The sequence below is a fragment of the Apodemus sylvaticus genome, chromosome 14 (genome assembly GCF_947179515.1).
Source record: "Apodemus sylvaticus chromosome 14, mApoSyl1.1, whole genome shotgun sequence".
NCBI classification, from domain to species: Eukaryota; Metazoa; Chordata; class Mammalia; order Rodentia; family Muridae; genus Apodemus; species Apodemus sylvaticus.
This window is the reverse complement of record NC_067485.1, coordinates 47,921,556-47,939,776: the sequence shown is the minus strand read 5'-3', so window position 1 is coordinate 47,939,776 and position 18,221 is coordinate 47,921,556. Positions and strand designations below refer to the sequence as shown.

General features: G+C 39.4%; 1 protein-coding gene across 1 annotated transcript in view; it reads left to right on the top strand.

Annotated features, from left to right (window-relative positions):
• Positions 1 to 5,117: 5,117 nt before the first annotated feature.
• The window catches only part of Vps41 (VPS41 subunit of HOPS complex), a 163,892-nt gene continuing 150,788 nt past the window's right edge, over positions 5,118 to 18,221 (top strand). Inside the window, exons 1-2 of the mRNA XM_052156691.1 lie at positions 5,118 to 5,168; positions 13,040 to 13,078. Of these exons, the coding sequence (XP_052012651.1) occupies positions 5,148 to 5,168; positions 13,040 to 13,078 (60 nt within the window). The 5' untranslated portion in view covers positions 5,118 to 5,147. The remainder of the gene's footprint in view (positions 5,169 to 13,039; positions 13,079 to 18,221) is intronic.

Below are 18,221 nucleotides of genomic sequence, written 5' to 3'. Positions count from 1 at the left end.
GTTTTATCTTTCCAATTACATGTATGACCACATATTATGTTTATAATTAGAAAAGGATTATTTTAAAATTCTAGTGGGTTTACTCACTTCTGTCCCATGGATAAGTGTCTCCCAAATACCCAAGTGGTGAAGGCATGGTTGGTCTCTAGCCTGGTGCCTTCGGATGTTCTGTATTCTTTAAGAATTAGGATCCAATGAGAGGCATTAGGGGTTGGATATGGCTGTAGAAGAAGCAGCAAAGCCTTGGTTCCCCCTTTTGATCCCTTTGCTTATAGACCACGAAGTGGTTTTATTTTCATCCCCACTGTGGATTGCTGCCTCTTCACAAAGCAGAAAAAGCAGGGGTGGGATGGGACACACACACACTTACACACTCACACACTATGGATTAAATGCCCCAAATTGTGAACCAAAATAAATCTTTTCTCTTTATAACTTGAGTATCTCAGGATTTAACAAAATCATAAAAACTAGAGGTAGGAGTCAACACTTGACACTTGTCAGTTGTATGTTTAAATAATGTTTCCAGTACTAGAAGACAAAGGTGTCAGTGGGTTTCATTTTGGAAAAACTAAAATGGGAAAGAAATCAAGGTTTATTGTTGTCACTAAAGATAACATCAATATTATTTTAGCCATTTTGGGGGAAAGTTAATTAAGGAGAGGCTAGGAGGTTACTTTAAGCAGTCATGTAATGTGCTGTGAGTTTGCTTGTCATTCGCTGTCATTTCATTTTAAAGATTTTAGGTGGAAAATGTTATAGTCTAATGCCTGATATCATCTTCTCCCCAAAATAAGTTGGGCAGCAAAGCAAAAAACACCTTGTGGGGAAGGCCACTGTAACAAGACATTAGCTCAAGACTGGGGAGGTTTCTTGAAACTGCCACTTTGTCAGAAAGTCTAAGAGGCTGATGCTTTAAGGTCACCTTCTCCCTTGGAGTTCTCCTTGCTACCTAGAAGTACTCTCATGAGTGTCAACACTGAAGCCATTCATATTGTTTAAAATGAGATAAGGTTATTGTGAATAGAATGGGTATCATAATATACTAAGTTACTACATTGTTTCAAAGCTGTACAGATAACAAAGGACTATAAGGACAGATATTTCAAGTCAGCAAAACCACTCTGTAGATAGACAGGCTGTGGTCTGGTTGCTAATTCCAGGTAACAAGTTTCAAGTCTTATACAAGGATACTGAACTGTTGAACAGAGTCTTTCCTCCTATAGTTTGAAGGGAGATGGTGAACAAACAATGTGCATTAAAACATATGTGAAGTGATATAGAATTAATGACTGCTAGGCCAAACACTTTTCAAGCTTTAACCTATGTCTGTATAATCTGAGGTCATTATTGAAATTCAATTACTGTCCAGTACATCACTCAAAAGGCCTCAAATTATTCAGTTCTAATGAGGTCCCAGGTGGTCTGTGGCAAGTACTTTGAATAGCAAGAAGTCACTCTAGGACCTTTCCGATAAGGGAATCTAAAACTCCCACTTGGAGAAAACTTGGGGTTCAGAGGTCACACGCCAATTTCATCCTGCCTAGTAGTCCAGAATGACCCCAGCCTGTTGTGTGTTTTATGTTTGCTTGCTTGTGTCTCTTCACTTCCCTTGTGCCCAGTGGATCCTATGCAATGTGTGTGAATATAGTGAAGATGGCAGATGTGGCGAGCACGATCTGAGGTCGCTCAGGGATTCAGTGAGTAGAGAAGAATTGCAGCCAACTTCAGCTGCTTCTTCAATCTATCACACAACAATGCCCTTAAGAAAGAAATCAGCTCAACTGTTCTTCATTCCGCAGAGTCGAAAGCACAGCATGGGCCAGAGCTGGTAACGGGCGTCCAGCTTTACTTGCTTGGACTTGACTTGCTGGGTTCTTCATTAGAATGTTTTTAAGAGCAGAACCCGCGTGGGGGATGAAAGGGATGTACCCTTCAGAGAACCTTCAGAGAGAACTCACTCAACATGCAAACCTATAGCTCTGTAGTGGCTATTTCTGGTTGTCAACTTGACTATATCTGGAATGAACTACAATCCAGAATTGGAAGGCTCACCTGTGATCCTAATCTGGAGGCTGGGAGATACAAATTTCTGACCTGGATCTTGTCATGGAGATTTTGAGTCATAGTGGGTATGAATCCCAGAAGATTAAGGCAGGGAAATCTCTGAGTTCAAGGTCATCTGGGCTGAAGCAAGTTCCAGATTCAGGCGTGGTGGCACACACCTTTAATCTGGGCCACACCTTCTGCTGGAGACCTACCTAAGGACATTGGAAGAAGGAAGATTCGCTCTCTCTTCTTTGCATATATCTGTGTGTCTATGTGTGAATACAAATCCATTTGTGTTTGTTCAGGCTGACTCCTGAAGACGGTGACAGCAAGCACTCTTAACCACTGGTCTATATCTTCATCCCTCAGAGGATCTTTTCAAGGAAGACTTCCCACTGATGGGTAGGGTTAAGAAGAATCCCAGCCCAAAAAGAAAGAAGGAATGAGAAGTCATGAAAATTTGAAGGTTGGGCATGGTGACTCATGCCTTTAAACACTGCACTTGGGAGACTATGAATTGTGAGTCCAAGGGCAGCTTGGTCTGTATATAGAGATCTAAGCCAGCCAGGGTTGCATTGTAAGACCTAGTTTCAAACAACAACAACAACAACAAAATCATAAAAATTTGAAGTGGATGTAGTGGATCACACACTGTTTTCCAGAACAAACACTTGTTTGAGGATCCAGTGGTGACTTTCCTTGACGTGAATCACTGCTTTTAGGTATGACTGATTCTCACCAAAGTTGAAATGACCAGTAAAAGAAGGTGAAAGTCATGGTAATAAGGCTGCTTTTGTTTCCTCTTTCTTGTCTGTGATCAAAGTGGGAGACAGCCAGTCTGAAGAGAATGCAGTCTCACCGGCTTCTGTGGAGCCAGTTCACAATGAGAAAAGGGAAAATGATGGTTTGTGAAGAAAATCAGAGGAAGAGAAGGTTTAGACTTCTATTTCCTGTGGAAATTAAACTTAGGGCTTGCTCTGTGTGTGCTATGCAGAGGCTTGTTGCATAGTACTGGCTTCTTCTTCTTCTTCTTCTTCTTCTTCTTCTTCTTCTTCTTCTTCTTCTTCTTCTTCTTCTTCCTCCTCCTCCTCCTCCTCCTCCTCCTCCTCCTCCTCCTCCTCCTCCTCCTCCTCCTTCTTCTTCTTTGGTTTTTTGAGACAGGGTTTCTCTGTATAGCTCTGGCTATACAGAGAACTCACTCTGTAGACCAGGCTGCCCTCCAACTCAGAAATCTGCCTGCCTCTGCCTTCCAAGTGTTGGGATTAAAGCTAGTACTAGCTTCTGATTCAAACAATATCCATCTTCATCTGTTTGTAAACAGCACAACTGGTCTTGCTGACCATTGACATCCTTTCATAGGAGGAGGTAAGGAGAGCCACTGGACCCTTACCCGAATATCCAACCTCTCGTTCGAGGCAGTATCATGCTGCTTTATCCTGATTGCGTTCATAGTTCCTGTGAGAGGTTAGAGTACATAGGCTAGGGAAAACAAGGAAAAGAAAGTCCATCTCTTGTTCTGGGTGCATCTTTAGCCAGGGAGGGTGAAAGCTTTCCGTTGTGGTTACTTTGGGGCCACTTGTGCTCCTGGCAGGAGCCCTTCAGTAGCCCTCTGTAAGCTCAATTTAGCTCATTGGTTTCCCAGGGAAGCTTGATGGGTCTGAGGCCTGGTTTTTATTGGTATCTTAGAAAGAAGGAGATAGATTGTCTAGGCTCCTGCCAATTAAACAAATTCTCATGACAAGGTCTTTCTAAAGCTTGAAATCCATCATGAGTGTTGTTTGGGCCTGGGTTGCTTAATAACATATATAAAAATACTCTTCGATTAGCCATGACCTTGGACCCTTGGCTGTGGGTGTCCAAAATAGCTGCACGATGAGCAGGCTGGAAGGGGAGGGGGCGCTCAGCAAGAATTGCAGGCTTATTTAGGTCCTTGGGAGAAAACAAGTGTCTGAAAGATGACATCATCATGGCTTCCAGGTCACTGAGGACCATGAGTTGAGAAAGCAACATCTAGAGACTAAGGAAAATGCTGAGTAGTAAGAATGTAACTTCCTACCAGGCTAGAGTCACAGTGTGCCACGGGGAAGGAAAGGGCATGGAGACATCTGCCAACTGCTGCCCTCTGGGAGTTGGCTATCCCTGGATAAGTTGAGTGGATTCCCACAGAATAGGGAAGAGAGTTTATTTTGTCCCGTAAACATAGGGTAGGCCAAGTTTTCTAAATGATGTTTTTCATATTTTACAAATTACAAACTTACATTGTATCTTGAGGATAGTCATGTAAGTTTAGCAAGCAATTAAACAATAGATGTTTATATGATTCCATATTTATATGTCAGTTGATACTTTTTCTCTTCCAGGGGGCTATATTGGATTCTCAAGAGCTATATGGCAGCTCTCAGATATATGTAACTCTAATTCCAGGGAATCAGATATGCTCTTCTGGCCTCTGAGGACCCAAGGTTCTTAAGTGTGCACAGATATACATGCAGACAAAATATCTGTACACATAAAATTAAAATTTTAATTAAAATGAAAGATATCAATTTAATGTACCAAGATACTAAATCTTTGCAGGAGTACACATTATTTTCTCACTCCACCGCAGACTTTTTTTTTTTATAGTTACTATCACTTTAAAAAGTGAGGGGGGGGGGCACAGCGACATATCAAACTAAAGAACATTTGATATAGTAGTCTTAGATTTTGGAAAGGGATGGATTCTAAACCTAGGCTTCTCGTGTAATTTTAGTGAGATTTCTGAGTTACTATCTTTTCCCCCTGTTAATGGCGATATCAGCAGGGATTGCAGAGAGGACCAAATGACATAATTCATAATTTTACTGTAAACCAGAGCCTGAATAGAAAGTGCTTAATGCTACAATAACAACAGAACGTAGACCAACAACAAAATAAGAATCTAGCATTAACTATAGATATATTGGAGTCTCTTAAACACGATTCTGTTGAGCAAAAAAATCAGAGCAGGCTAAGGAACCAGACTGGTGTGCGGGAAAAACTACATTTCCCAGTAGGCTGTGGCCCAGGGGCTGTTTTCTCCTATTTCCGGGTATGTCATGTGACTCTCAGGCTGAGCTATGGCGGAAGCAGAGGAGCAGGTAAACGCTGGCACAACTAGTCCGGGGCAGCTGGGACCTGGAGACCCGAGTGAGGGGTTCTGGGACGCGGATTGCCGGGAACGTGGCAGCTCTGGCTGGGCGAGTTGGGGCGGCCCTTCTCCGCGCGATAGCGCCTTGCACACGCGCTCCCTCCGAGCCGGCCTTGCCTGGGCTCAGTCCTTCTGGTTTATGTTAAATGCAATTTTGCGAAGAAGGCAAGTTAAGAGTGGACTGCTAAGCAAGGCTTTAAGGATTCCTGTTACTGGCAAACTTAGATGGTAACGCCCAGCTATAGCTGAGGAGTGGCACGGAGGTGCTGAGTAGAAATCATTGCCTCGTTTTCATACAGACGTTCTGATAGACACACATAGAGGGTGAAGGACAAAATTAAATGAAACGGACAAAATAGAAGACTCGGGCCAGGAACTCGGAAGAGATTCATTTCTTAAGTGGATGTGTATATGTATACATATACGTATATATGCATATATATGTATGTATAATCTACCATATTGCCCCCTCATATATTATTAAGTGGCCTGCTTGCCAGTTTCTGTGATGTCCCTTAAGACATAAATGGTGATGAGCTGTTTACTATCCTAAGAGACATTTACTTGTGGACTTTCGACCGCTCACATCTGTGCTTTATTTTGAGTATGCCAAAAGTTAAGGAATTTGACAAGGAAAACTTTGGGTTTTGTCATTGTGTTAAAAGAGCCTCTTACCATCATTTGTGCAAACTATTTTTTGCAGTGCAAGTCTAAGGAAAAGTAAATTTACATTCACAGCAGACCTTGCGTAGTTTGACTGTTACAAGATGGCTTTTCACATTGATCATTTCCATTTCACTTTGAAATACAGTTGTGGTTTTGTAGTAAAACAAATGTCCAAGCTAAGTTTTTAGATTAGACCCAGTGTGATAGAAATATGGAGGAACCCTTATGCTCCCACTCACGCAGAAGAGGAGTTTGCCAAGGCTGTCTGATGTTAAAATGTAGAAAATAAGGCAGATAACATGATACACAGTTGACTAGTGCTTTCCAGCTTAAAAAGATACTTTCACATGACATTTGGTCCTTCTAAAAGAATTCTGTGAGGTAAAGTTCTATTCTGATGTGGAAGTCATACAAAGTCTCCATGTCCCCAAATCATCCTGTCCCAAACTGTGGTAAAGCAGTGCCCATATTGTACTTACCCTAAAGGGTCTTGAGGATCCAACCTTCCTCCGTTCTGTGACTCAGTTGGACATTGTAGTCTTCTCCTATGCCAGTCTGTCTAACACTGCCTTTCATGGTGTTCTGTAAACAGGCCAGGCATGGTCCCACGCTTGTCCTTTTCATGATCTCGGATGCCTACAAGGCCTTCACCCTTACTTTCCTCACGCTCTGTGGAGATGTGCTTTCTGATTGCTGCTCCCTGCTCATTCATTCAAACCACCTTCTGATATTATTTTGCATCATATTTATGTCTTAAACTTTTTATTTCTCCATGTATATTCTCACTTTTGCATGTCACATGATAGCAATTTATTCAGTACTGATGACTGATATTGGGATATTACTTGATACTTGATATTAATATATTAAGTGATTGAATTTTACAGATAAATGGACTGAAATGTAGTCAATTTGAGCCGTCTCATGCGTACATCTATAATGTTCTAGTGTCATGTCTCCAAAGCTCGCATTTTCTTCACTCCTCTACTTTGCTTCTCTAAGTATGCAGAAGAACCCGTCTACATTTTATATATGAATATATTTGAAATATGTATATGAACATATGATGTGGAATTAGCCCTTATCATCTTTATGGTTTTCCATTTAGCCCTTATTCCTGCTATAGTGTTTGAACAGCTGATGTACTACTATTGGAAAAAGCATCCTTCCCCATTGGTATCAGTGTAGCCTTAAGAAAGACCAGTCATCTACTGTCTGTTGCAGAAAGAAGTAAACATGCATAAATTGTTTTATGAATTCATAGAAATTGCTCTTTTGAAAAATAAAAATAATATTCATATCATTAGTTTAAACATGAGTAGATTTCTTTCTTTCTTTCTTTTTTTTGGTCTGGATTGGTGTGCTAATATTTTGGCACCTTGAATATTATTTGGAAACCATGATATATCTTTTTTTCTTCCTACTGAGTACGTTAGGAGCTGACATGTGTATTAAATGAACTATCACGACAAACTACAGAGGGAGGCAAAACATTTTCTTGGTACCCTGTACTGTAAATGCAAAATTCCTCCCAAGATGAATAGCACAAAACTAAGCACATTGGTTTATGTTTCCTGACTGTTGTGTTCTCTGATGATAGTCTCCACTTTAATCTTATGAATAGCCCAAATGGTGACATCTGCACTGAGTTAACACTATAAAAATGTTCAGTTTAAAGCTAAAATCACTGTTTGAGTAGAGATAAACAGATGTCTTTAAGTCATAACGAAAACCTTGATTTTGCTGATATAGAAAAAGTACTTTGTAAAAGTAACATTTGTGTTTTATAGTTCACACAGAAAGCTAATAGCCTCAATTCTGCCTGGAATTCTTGTAACCAGCAGTTTTGCGTAGTTCTGGAATGATTTATAGGTGGCTTTCATAGTCACATTGTCCCGACCTCTCATGAATAACCCTCTGCTTGAAGTCTGGTTGGTGGTGTATTTGTCTCCTACAGATTGCTGAGTCCTCAGAACGAGGACTATAGCTTACTCATGTCTGTATCTCCCTAGGAGCTTGTAGCTTTCAAACCAAAAGTGAATTCAATAGAAAGAGAACTCTCGTAATTGTTATGTTGTGAATTCTGTTCAATGAAGTTTGTGTGTATCATTGTATCATATTTAAAATGTTGGGATGCTAATAATTCACGTGTGATACGGGTCAGCTTCTCCACACTCCTTCCTCTTGGCCTCCACCTGCTTTCATCTTCTCCACTCAGCCACAAAATTAACCATCTGGTCCTTGGCCGGATGAGACAGTTTTGTTTTGATTTCCACTACTGCATCTTAGAAATTAGGGAAATTTCATCCTTATTGCAGGTTATCAGATAATACAGTCTTTGCCTATGAATATCTCCATGCATATAAAATAAAAATGAGCTGCCTCTATGGGTTTTTTTTGCTTTTAAATTTATTCTCTAAGACTTATTGTTATGAAATAAATCTATTAAAGTAGTTAGGGTGACATAGTTAATGTGTAAATAAGACAAAGACCAATCATCTAGGTCAGCCAAGGTTGAGCAATAAAGGAAAGTGAATGTTTAAAAATAGCCAGTACTTTCTAAGTTTAAGTCTCAGGTTGATACATGGACTTAGAGTCATGAAGGTGAAGCTCATTTTGAGTCTACTGTGAAGGCTGTCCACATTGAGGTCCATTGGAATCAGAGGGAAACCATTGGGATCCCTGTGGAGTTGAGCCAGGACGAAGCAGAAGGAATACTGCAAGGAAAACTGCACTGGAGATCAGAACAGGATTGGGAGACCACTGCTGGTTCATTGAGGTTGCCAGTAATTAGTCTGATCTGTGGCGCTTTGGGAGGAAAATCTAGGTGGCAGCTGTCGAATATTTCAGGGCCAACACAGCATTAGCTGGAGCTCATCAGGTGGATGCTTTGAGTTTGGGGGATTGGTTTGGAAAAGAAAGGTAAATTACTGAATTTATTGTTAAGCTTGCTACCTAGGGTTTGTGTGGCTGTTCTATTTGTGTCAGTGGATATCTGCTAGCCTGTTGCCTTTGCTTCAGCCAAGCAAGCAAGCAAGCAAGCAAGCAAGCAAGCAAGCAAGCAAGCAAGCAAACCAACCCTCCAAACCAAACTAACAAACAAAACAACAACAACAAAAAATAACCCCTCCCTCCAGTTTTTCCTTGGACATGAGGGTCCCCAGTTCAGTCATGTTTACTACATGTAACGTTATTTACTACAGTACATTATTAAGTGGAATTAAGCATATTCAGGTTGCTGTGCAGCCATCCCTACAGTTTATCTCTGGAGCTTTTTACATGCTGAAACTTCACCTACTCATAACTCCTCATTCCTATAGTGCCCTGAAAATCTCTATTTTACTTCTGTCCTATATACATAAAGCCACACAATATTTGTGGAGTGTTTTGGTGGGGGTGATTTATATTATACACAGAACAACACAGTCTTAGCTTAAATTTTTTAGGTTTCAAATATGAGATATCTTGAGACTAAAAATGTTGAAAGCATGCAGGGTGTTTTTTTTTTTTGTTTGTTTTTGTTTTTTTGTTTTTTGTTTTTTATTTATTTTTTTTAATTTTTTTATATTTTTATTTTTTTGAGACAGGGTTTCTCTGTATAGCCCTGGCTGTCCTGGAACTCACTCTGTAGACTAGGCTGGCCTTAAACTTGGAAATCCGCTTGCCTCTGCCTCCCAGGATTACAGGCGTGCACCACCACTGCCCGGCACCATGCAGATTTTAATAGTAACTTTTCTCATGGTTCAGTCCTGTTTCTTGGGTTTGCATTTTTATGCCTTTTATTTACGTCTTTGTTACCAGCACATTAAGTAGAAGGATTAGTTAAAGAATGAAGCTAAGAAACTGTACTGGGCTCATACTTGATGTTTATCATGCACTGTGTTCTTAACATGGACGGACTGTAGATGTGCACAGGTATTTGGTGCTGATGCTGATTGGATGTCTTAATGGAGTCCTCAAGCACATTCTCAGCTTTTGCCAGCTGGTGGAAACCACACAGCCCAAGGTATCCCCTGAGATCTGCAAGTCTTGAGGCCCCAGGTTCTGGCACTGCATCCATTCAGGTGTGGAGAAGTGTGAAATTGGGTTTTAAGGATCTGGCCCAGCTCTGTGGGTGGATGGTTTACATTGTTCTAATGAGGCACATGAGTGGACCCTCCCTCATTTACCAAGTATGTTTATTTGAGTGGATTCTACATTAAAAAGCTGTTCTTAGGCTCAGGGTAATTTTCCTGGAAGAGTAACCAAACGTGTTTTTAAGCACTCTAGATATGGGATATGTTTTTAATACTCGCGATGTGGGAAATCAGAATCTAGACAGAGGTTTTTGGCTTGGGTGTCATCGCCTTGCTTTGCTAGTGCTATTTAACGTTCAAGGGATCTCAGGGATCAGAGACATTTTAGGAACTACTAAATTCAGTCTCTGTACCTGGCCTAAGAGGTTAGAGATGATCAAATGCTGTATCAGAGACATACAGACAGTAAAACATTTAGTATTATGAGTGGTATATAATAGATGGTTAGAATGAAGTCAGAACAGTAACTATAAAATCAATTTCTACTGTATGTTTAAGATATACAGTGTGTTATTATGAAATGTGTGTGTATGCATGTGTATATATATACATATATGTATATATATATATGATTACCATAGTGTAATATGAAGATACTTATCCCTTCTTGGAATTATCCATTTCTCCTATAACTATAATCTGCTCTCTGGCAAAAATCCTTACAATTTATGGGGTATATACCCTTAGCAGCTATGGCCTTTATTTTATACCTGAGCTCATTAGAACACTTATTTCTGCATGTCTGTCAATTTGAGTCCTGTGACCCGTATTAACTCATTTCTATACACCCCTGTGTTTAGAAATCACTGCTTTATTATGTTTGCATATTTGACATTTAGCTCTTTACTATTGCACATGCAAGGATAAATAGGACTTTATAGTTCTCATCCTAGTCTTTCTGGTAAAAGCTATCCTATATTTATCTGAAGGGATAGAGTGTTTTTGATTAGCATTTTTATGATTAGATATTCTGAGAACCTTTCATGTACCTTTTGTCCAGTTTTTAATGCCTTTTTTAAAGAAATGTCTATTTTGGGTCTGTTTTTAATTAGGTTATATGTTTTCTTGCTGTTGAGTTGTGTAAATTCTTTGCAAGCTTGGAAAGTTAGCCCTTTGTGAGGTATATGACTGACAGATATTTTTTCTCAACCTATAAGCTGCCTTTGCATATTATTTGCTTTGTGATGCAGACGATTTAAGTCAATGCAGTGCCATTTGTTTATTTGTACATCTGAAGCCTCAGTTTTTTTGTGTGAGAGCCAAGAAATCAATGCCAAGGCTAAAGTCAAGTCAAGTTCTATATGGAGCTTCAGGATTTTGTGACTTAACTGGGTATTTTGTATATTTTGAGTTGCGTTTACATGTTGAGACCTAGTTTCTTTCAGCCTCATAAATAACAGGCCCGTTCCCATTGTGTTTTGTTAGGTAGGATATTTGTGGGAAATTAGTACTGCTTACTTAGATTATTTCTGCCCTCTATTCTGTTAGAATATTCTGCCTTATTTTAAAAGTGGAATGTGTGTGCAGAAGAAATAGATGAAGGCGGTAAAAAAGACTAAACCCAGGAACTGAATGGCTAGTGCAGAGGAGAAATGCTTGGGAGAGTAGGCGGCGTACATGCCAGTAACTGCCTGCACAACCAGGGGCCAGTGGTAGGAAGGGTAGTTTAGTTGTTTCTCCTTTTTGTGTCGACTGCACATGTAAGGTAAAGAGTTGTTTTAGAGAATTGCAGCTTCAAAACTAATGAGAGTTCTAAGATTCTCATTGAATAAAACAAACTATGCAACCACTCAGAAAAGATTTTATACTTTATTCATGGTAAGGACACACGGACAGTAAAAGTCTTAAAGGTAACATCTCTATTTTTCACATGGTCTTCAAGGACAAGGACTATATTTTCCTTAAGACTTAAACTTAAGCTTCCTCTAGGAGTTATCTGCCTTCTTCCAAGGTTTTATTGTTTTTTGACCTATAAAGTAAAGCCATTTTTGAGCATCAAATTTACATGTATGCAGCTATCTGTCTTGAATTGAGTATAATATGCATCTGACTTTTAAAAAAATGTTCAGTCTAGAATGTCGCTACCCAACTTCTTTTGTTGTTCTCTTTGTTTATCTCATGGATTGTAAAACACTTAAATTCAGTGTCAGCATATTAGCTGGAACTTTTTATTGCTATTGATATCTATAAGTACGTTAAGTAAATCTTCATTTTGCTGACCTCTTTGAGGATGCGCGACATCAGCAGATTCTTCCTTTCTGTGGACAGGTGAGAGATTAGCGGGATCAAGTCCATTTTTTCTCTTTTTGCTTTGTTTCCTCCAGAGCAGTAAGATTCATTGTACAGCAAGAAGGGAACTGTTGTAAGTGGAGGAATCTGTCTTTGAGTTACTGGTTTATTAAAGTGTTTATATCGTGTCTGATGAGTACCACTGGAGGGAGATTCTTTTTGATAAGAATTGTTCTAGAGTTGGGGATGTGGCTTAGGGGTAGTGCTGGCCTAGCGTGCATGGATCCTTGAGTTCAGTTTCCAGCACTCAGTAAAAACAGACGCGGTGCCTTGAAATACCACCTCATACAGTATAGAGGAAGATGATTAGAAATTCAAGGTCCTCGTGAGCTAGATAGTAGTGTTCAAGGTCAGTCTAGAAAGCTTGAGAACCTGTTTTAACAAACAGACACAAACTAGACACCCTTATCCCACCAATCCCTCCCCAAGCTTTTAGCAAGACAGTAATTTTGACTCATTAACGTAAGAGATTTCAGCATAAAAACTGGTTCATTTCATGTGGTGGTTTCTTTTTCCTCTGTGCTATCAGGGGAGTTTTGCCAGATGGATTTCCCTTAGTGTCATATCCTAGTGTCATTTGTCAATGTTCCCCAACCACTGCTGACCCTCCTACCCCCCATGTTTCAGTCCATTCAGATGTGAAGTTGTAAAAGGAGTATTTAAGTCCAGCATGTGGAACCCTCTAAAATGCAGTTGCAGATGACTTTTCCAGAAAAGCTGTTGGCTACAGTGACTTTCCTACTGCAAATGTGTTTCCTTTTCTGACCCCTTCTCTCCTCTGTGCTTGCAGGAAACCGAGTCTCTTGAAGAATCTACAGATGAGTCAGAGGTAAGGTGGAGCATGCAGGTTTGTCATTCACCTTGATGCTGTTTTATGTTTGCTTGTCAACAAAGTCTGGCATTCTCCGGGGCTGAAAGATTAGAAAAGTAGGGCTGTAAAACAGATCCTTAAGGAATAGCCTGCCAGTTGTCATTAAAACATTAAATGGACTGGCTTAAATAGAGAAACAAACAGGCTCTAGTCACTACCCCATGGATCTCTCTATATCTGTTGTCTTGAATGGTGTCTTCACCTGCAGCTATGCATGCTGGGAAGACTGATAGAAAATTTTAGAAACCAGTCCCCACCCATTAAAGTCTGCTTGTTTTCATAGTTTTTGCATTATGGTTTTACAATATATACGTTTTTTCCTATAATTCTGAAGAAATCTTCCCAGCTCATTACATTTGCTAGACATGTCTCACCCTAGAGCCACACCTCAGTCCCAACGCTTGTTCATCTTCCTTTTCACAAATGTGAATGATCATACACCCTATGCCCACTACACCTATCTATAATATTTCTTAAGTCAATGAAGCTATAGCTCACTTATCTAAAATGGAAACTACTAGGGAGTTTTGTTAAAGATTATAATTCACAGGGAATAAAACCATTCTTTTAAAATTGTCACTGCTTTGCAGTACTCCTTTTTAAAACTCTGCATAAGAAATAGGCTGAGCATAATGTAAATTTATTAGTATACAACTTGTGTAGATGGACTAATAGGTGACATGTTTTCTTTCAATATTTCATTTCAGGAAGGCAAATGAAAATGTATCTTGCCAACCTGCAAGAAATTTCTACCAGTGTGACAGTGTCTGTGATAATTTCTTCATCTCTGGTTGATTATATATATATATATATATATATATATATATATATCATATTTTTCTATAGATTTTGCTTTTCCTATGAAATAATGGGTTTTAAAGCTCCAGACAACAACATATATATTGTAACATTTTATAGTCCTGGCTCTTAACATTTCACTGTAGGATTTTTAGTACCATGGAGACCCCAGGTGCCACATTTCTGAATTTGCTCATAAATAGGAAAAGATATCTGTTAGCTTCTGGTAGTGTACAGAAGAACAGTCCAGATTACTGTTGTTGTGCTTGGAAATCTAAGGTTAGAACTCTGAATGCCCAGAATCATTGGTCCAGAATTAGGCAGCACTTGCTAGAATTTTATCTCACAGGTGAAGAGGATGTTGAAAGCCACTTAGATCTAAATGTCTTCCCATATCCTCAAGGCCCTCCAGAGAGCCAGAAAGTAGGGGATAATACTCACTGGAATGTAATGGGGGAAATAAGTAGCCACGAAACCAGAAGATCCAACTCTGGGTTGGTGCCCGAGCTGAGAGATGCTAGGAGACTGGCACCAGAGTCACCTGAAAGCCACTTGTAATAACTTTTATTTAGCCTTTGTACGTGGGAAAATATTGACAAGGGATAGAATAATAATCAAGGAACTTCAAGGACTGCCCTTAAGAGACTGGAACCAGAGGTGGCCGTGCTGCTTCTGAGCAAAAAGAGGGAGGCATTCTTTTTTTTTTTAAGGTGGTTCTGTTTTCCTACTTTTTTTTTATTCGATATAATTTATTTACATTTCAAATGATTTCCCTTTTCTAGCCCCCCCACTCCCCGAAAGTCCCGTAAGCCCCCTTCTCTTTCCCTGTCCTCCCACCCACCCCTTCCCACTTCCCCGTTCTGGTTTTGCCGAATACTGCTTCACTGAGTCTTTCCAGAACAAGGGGGCCACTCCTCCTTTCTTCTTGTACCTCATTTGATGTGTGGATTATGTTTTGGGTATTCCAGTTTTCTAGGTTAATATCCACTTATTAGTGAGTGCATACCATGATTCACCTTTTGAGACTGGGTTACCTCACTTAGTATGAGAAGTTGTGGAGAAAGAGGAACACTCCTCCACTGCTGGTGGGGTTGCAAATTGGTACAACCACTCTGGAAATCAGTCTGGCGGTTCCTCCGAAAACTGGGCACCTCACTTCCAGAAGATCCCCACCATGTAATAAGGATACATGTTCTACTATGTTCATAGCAGCCCTATTTATAATTGCCAGATGCTGGAAAGAACCCAGGTATCCCTCAACAGAAAAGTGGATGCAAAAAATGTGGTATATCTACACAATGGAGTACTATTCAGCCATTAGAAACAATGAATTCATGAAATTCTTAGGCAAATGGATGGAGCTAGAGGGAGGCATTCTTTAGAGGTTGGTCCTAAAGGGAAGTGTCAAAGTAGAAATGTAACATGTACTTGAGTACTGTGAATGACAGGGAGACTTGATTTCTCCTTTTGGGACGAGGCAGCATGTCACAGCTCAGGAAAGTATATAGCCGTCCATCACAGCACTCAGAATCCTAGTCGTCCCCCAGGCCCTCCAGCCTCCGAGGAGCCTCTGCTCTTGTTGTCCCAGGAAACCCAAGCTGCTTAACGTGAACACGAGGCAGCATTGCTTGCCCAGCTGTTACCTATTGAAATGAGTTTGTTGTTGGGCAGGGTCAAGCTTCAGGCTGAAGTCCAGCCTTGGGAGAAATTTTTATGGTTGTCTTTATGCAGTTTGAACCACTGTCCATTCCAGGAATGGTGTTTTACGAGGTCACTGAGTAGGCTGATGAATCTTCCCTCATCCTGTTCATCCTTTCCTCTCTTATTCTTAGCAGCTTTTGTATCCCTTGATCTTTGGAAGACAGGCATTAGCTTTACATTTTCATTTCTGTATTCAGGGGTTCAAAACTTCTACTTTTTGCAAATTATTATTTACAAAATAAGAGTTTCAACAATGTATTGGAACAAGTTGCCTGAAGTTCCTATCATTCCCAGAGATTCCACATTAAATGGGATCTTATGTTACTCATATTTATCTCAAGGTTTTATTTTCTTGACTTTTTTTGAGAAGTTCACACATGAGTACTAATTCTACATTATTTTCCCACACTTGCCCTTCTCCAGTTCCCTCTGTGTCCCCTTCAATTCCTCAGTTTCATGACCTCTTCTTTAATTACTGTTGTTATATATATTATTTTTATGTGTACATACAAATAAATAAAATCTATAGAGTCCATTTTTTTTTTAAAGCATTGCTTGTATGTATATGTGTTTAGGGCTGATCACTTAGGATTGGACAGTGCACCAGAGAGCAAGATAGCCTCAAGGGTCCAGTAGGAATTTATACCATTAGCCATCTAATGAGCCTGTTCAGTAGGTGTCTTAGGGTTTTACTGCTGTGAAGAGGCACTATGACCAATGCAAGTCATATAAAGGACAGCATTTAATTGGGGCTGGCTTACTAGTTCAGAGGTTCAGTCCATTATCATCAAGGTGGGAGCATGGCAGCATCCAGGCAGGCATGGTGCAGGAGGAACTGAGAGTTTCACATCTTCATCTGAAGGTTGCTAGCAGAAGACTGGCTTCTCAGCATCTAGGATGAGCATCTTAAAGCTCACACCCAAAGTCACACTCCTACTCTAACAAGACCAAACTATTCCAACAGGGCTACACCTACTCTCCAAGAGTGCTACACATTCTAATAGTGCTACTCCCTGGGCTGAGCATATACAAACCATCACAGTAGGATAGATTTATGCCAGTACAGTAAACCTAGCCAACTACTCATGCCTGGTGAAGTAAGTCATAGGCCCTAGAGGAGAGCATAGCACTGCTTCTTTCAGAAGTATAATTCCTGACTGTGTTTTATAGTCCTATCCTCATATCCTCATACTTACATTAAAAGTGTTGCTTTCACCCCTCAGTAAGCTCTTATTTTAATGTGTATCTGAGAAAGGAACACTGTCTTCTACTGTCTTTGATTTTCATTAATTTTGAAAAGTAAAATCAAATAAAAAGTTTGCCAAGTGTAATAATGTTGATGTAATTTGGACTAGGTGATTAAGGACCAGGAGTGAAATTTTATCGATCAAAAATGTTTGTTAAAAACCAACATATCAGTTTTAAGAAGGCATCCAAGGAGAAGGAAGAGCGCCTGTCAGCTGAAACATCAGGGTCTGCCTTCTGTGAGTGAGGGCTCTGTTGGTCTTGTGTGATTCACGTAAGCCACTGAATAGACTGATTTGGCTGGTTTTGCCTGTAGTGTATTCTATTAAGGCAAAGACTCGGGAACATATTTTTCATCTCTCAGCCCCTGGCCAAGATGTGTAATCACAGAATGGCTAATCACTGTCATCTCTATGTTTATATTTTTTGCTACTGTTACTAAAAATATACTTTCTAAACATGGTGATTTTGAGGTGGTTTAGTTTTTTTTACAGTTCAAAGGCCACGAGTATGTTTAATAAGTTAAACATACTATATATTTAATATTTAACATTAAAGTAAAAATGAATTGACAGGTGAGGCTATTTAAAATAATATGTTGAGTGAAAAATTAATCTTAAAATAAAATCAACTTCCATGGATTTCAGCCACATGGAGAGTTCCCTTTCAGTTTTGTTGATGTGAAAAACCAGTCATTATGAGAAATCAGGACAAATTATTTTTAAATCAGAAAATGCACCATACAAAATTATTTATCTCACCTGGTAGTCATACTGTGAATCATTTATTGAAAATTAAATTGATTTTCTTACACATATTAATTTTAATAAACAGGCCTCTAGCAACTAGTACCTAAAATGGTAATTACCCTGTTCTGAAATTGATTGCTATGGAGAAAGGAGCATGGGGTTACCATGTTCCATTTTTCTAGGTAGCCCTTGGATTTAAAACCTGTTCTTTTATTTAAGGGGCTATTAATATTAACAGGCTCTGCTGATTATTGCATCATTCAGGCATGGATAAATATTCCCCTAGAAGCAAATATTATAAATATCACCCCTTTAGAAACTTGTAGAACTTTCTGGATGTAAAGTTTTCACTCTATATTTCTGCCATTTGTTATAGATGAAAAAGATAAATATGGCATGATAGATTTCTGATTGAAATTTATAATTTCATTGCTTAGAAGGAAAATTGTTTCAGACAGTTCAAGATTGACACCTTGATCACTCAAATATTTATTGAATCTAGGATACTATAGTAGTACATTAGTGTTTTACTAGGAAAGTAAACTATAAATACTTCTTAGGATATGTCAGATAATGAATATAGATTAAAAAACATTATGGGTGGGGAG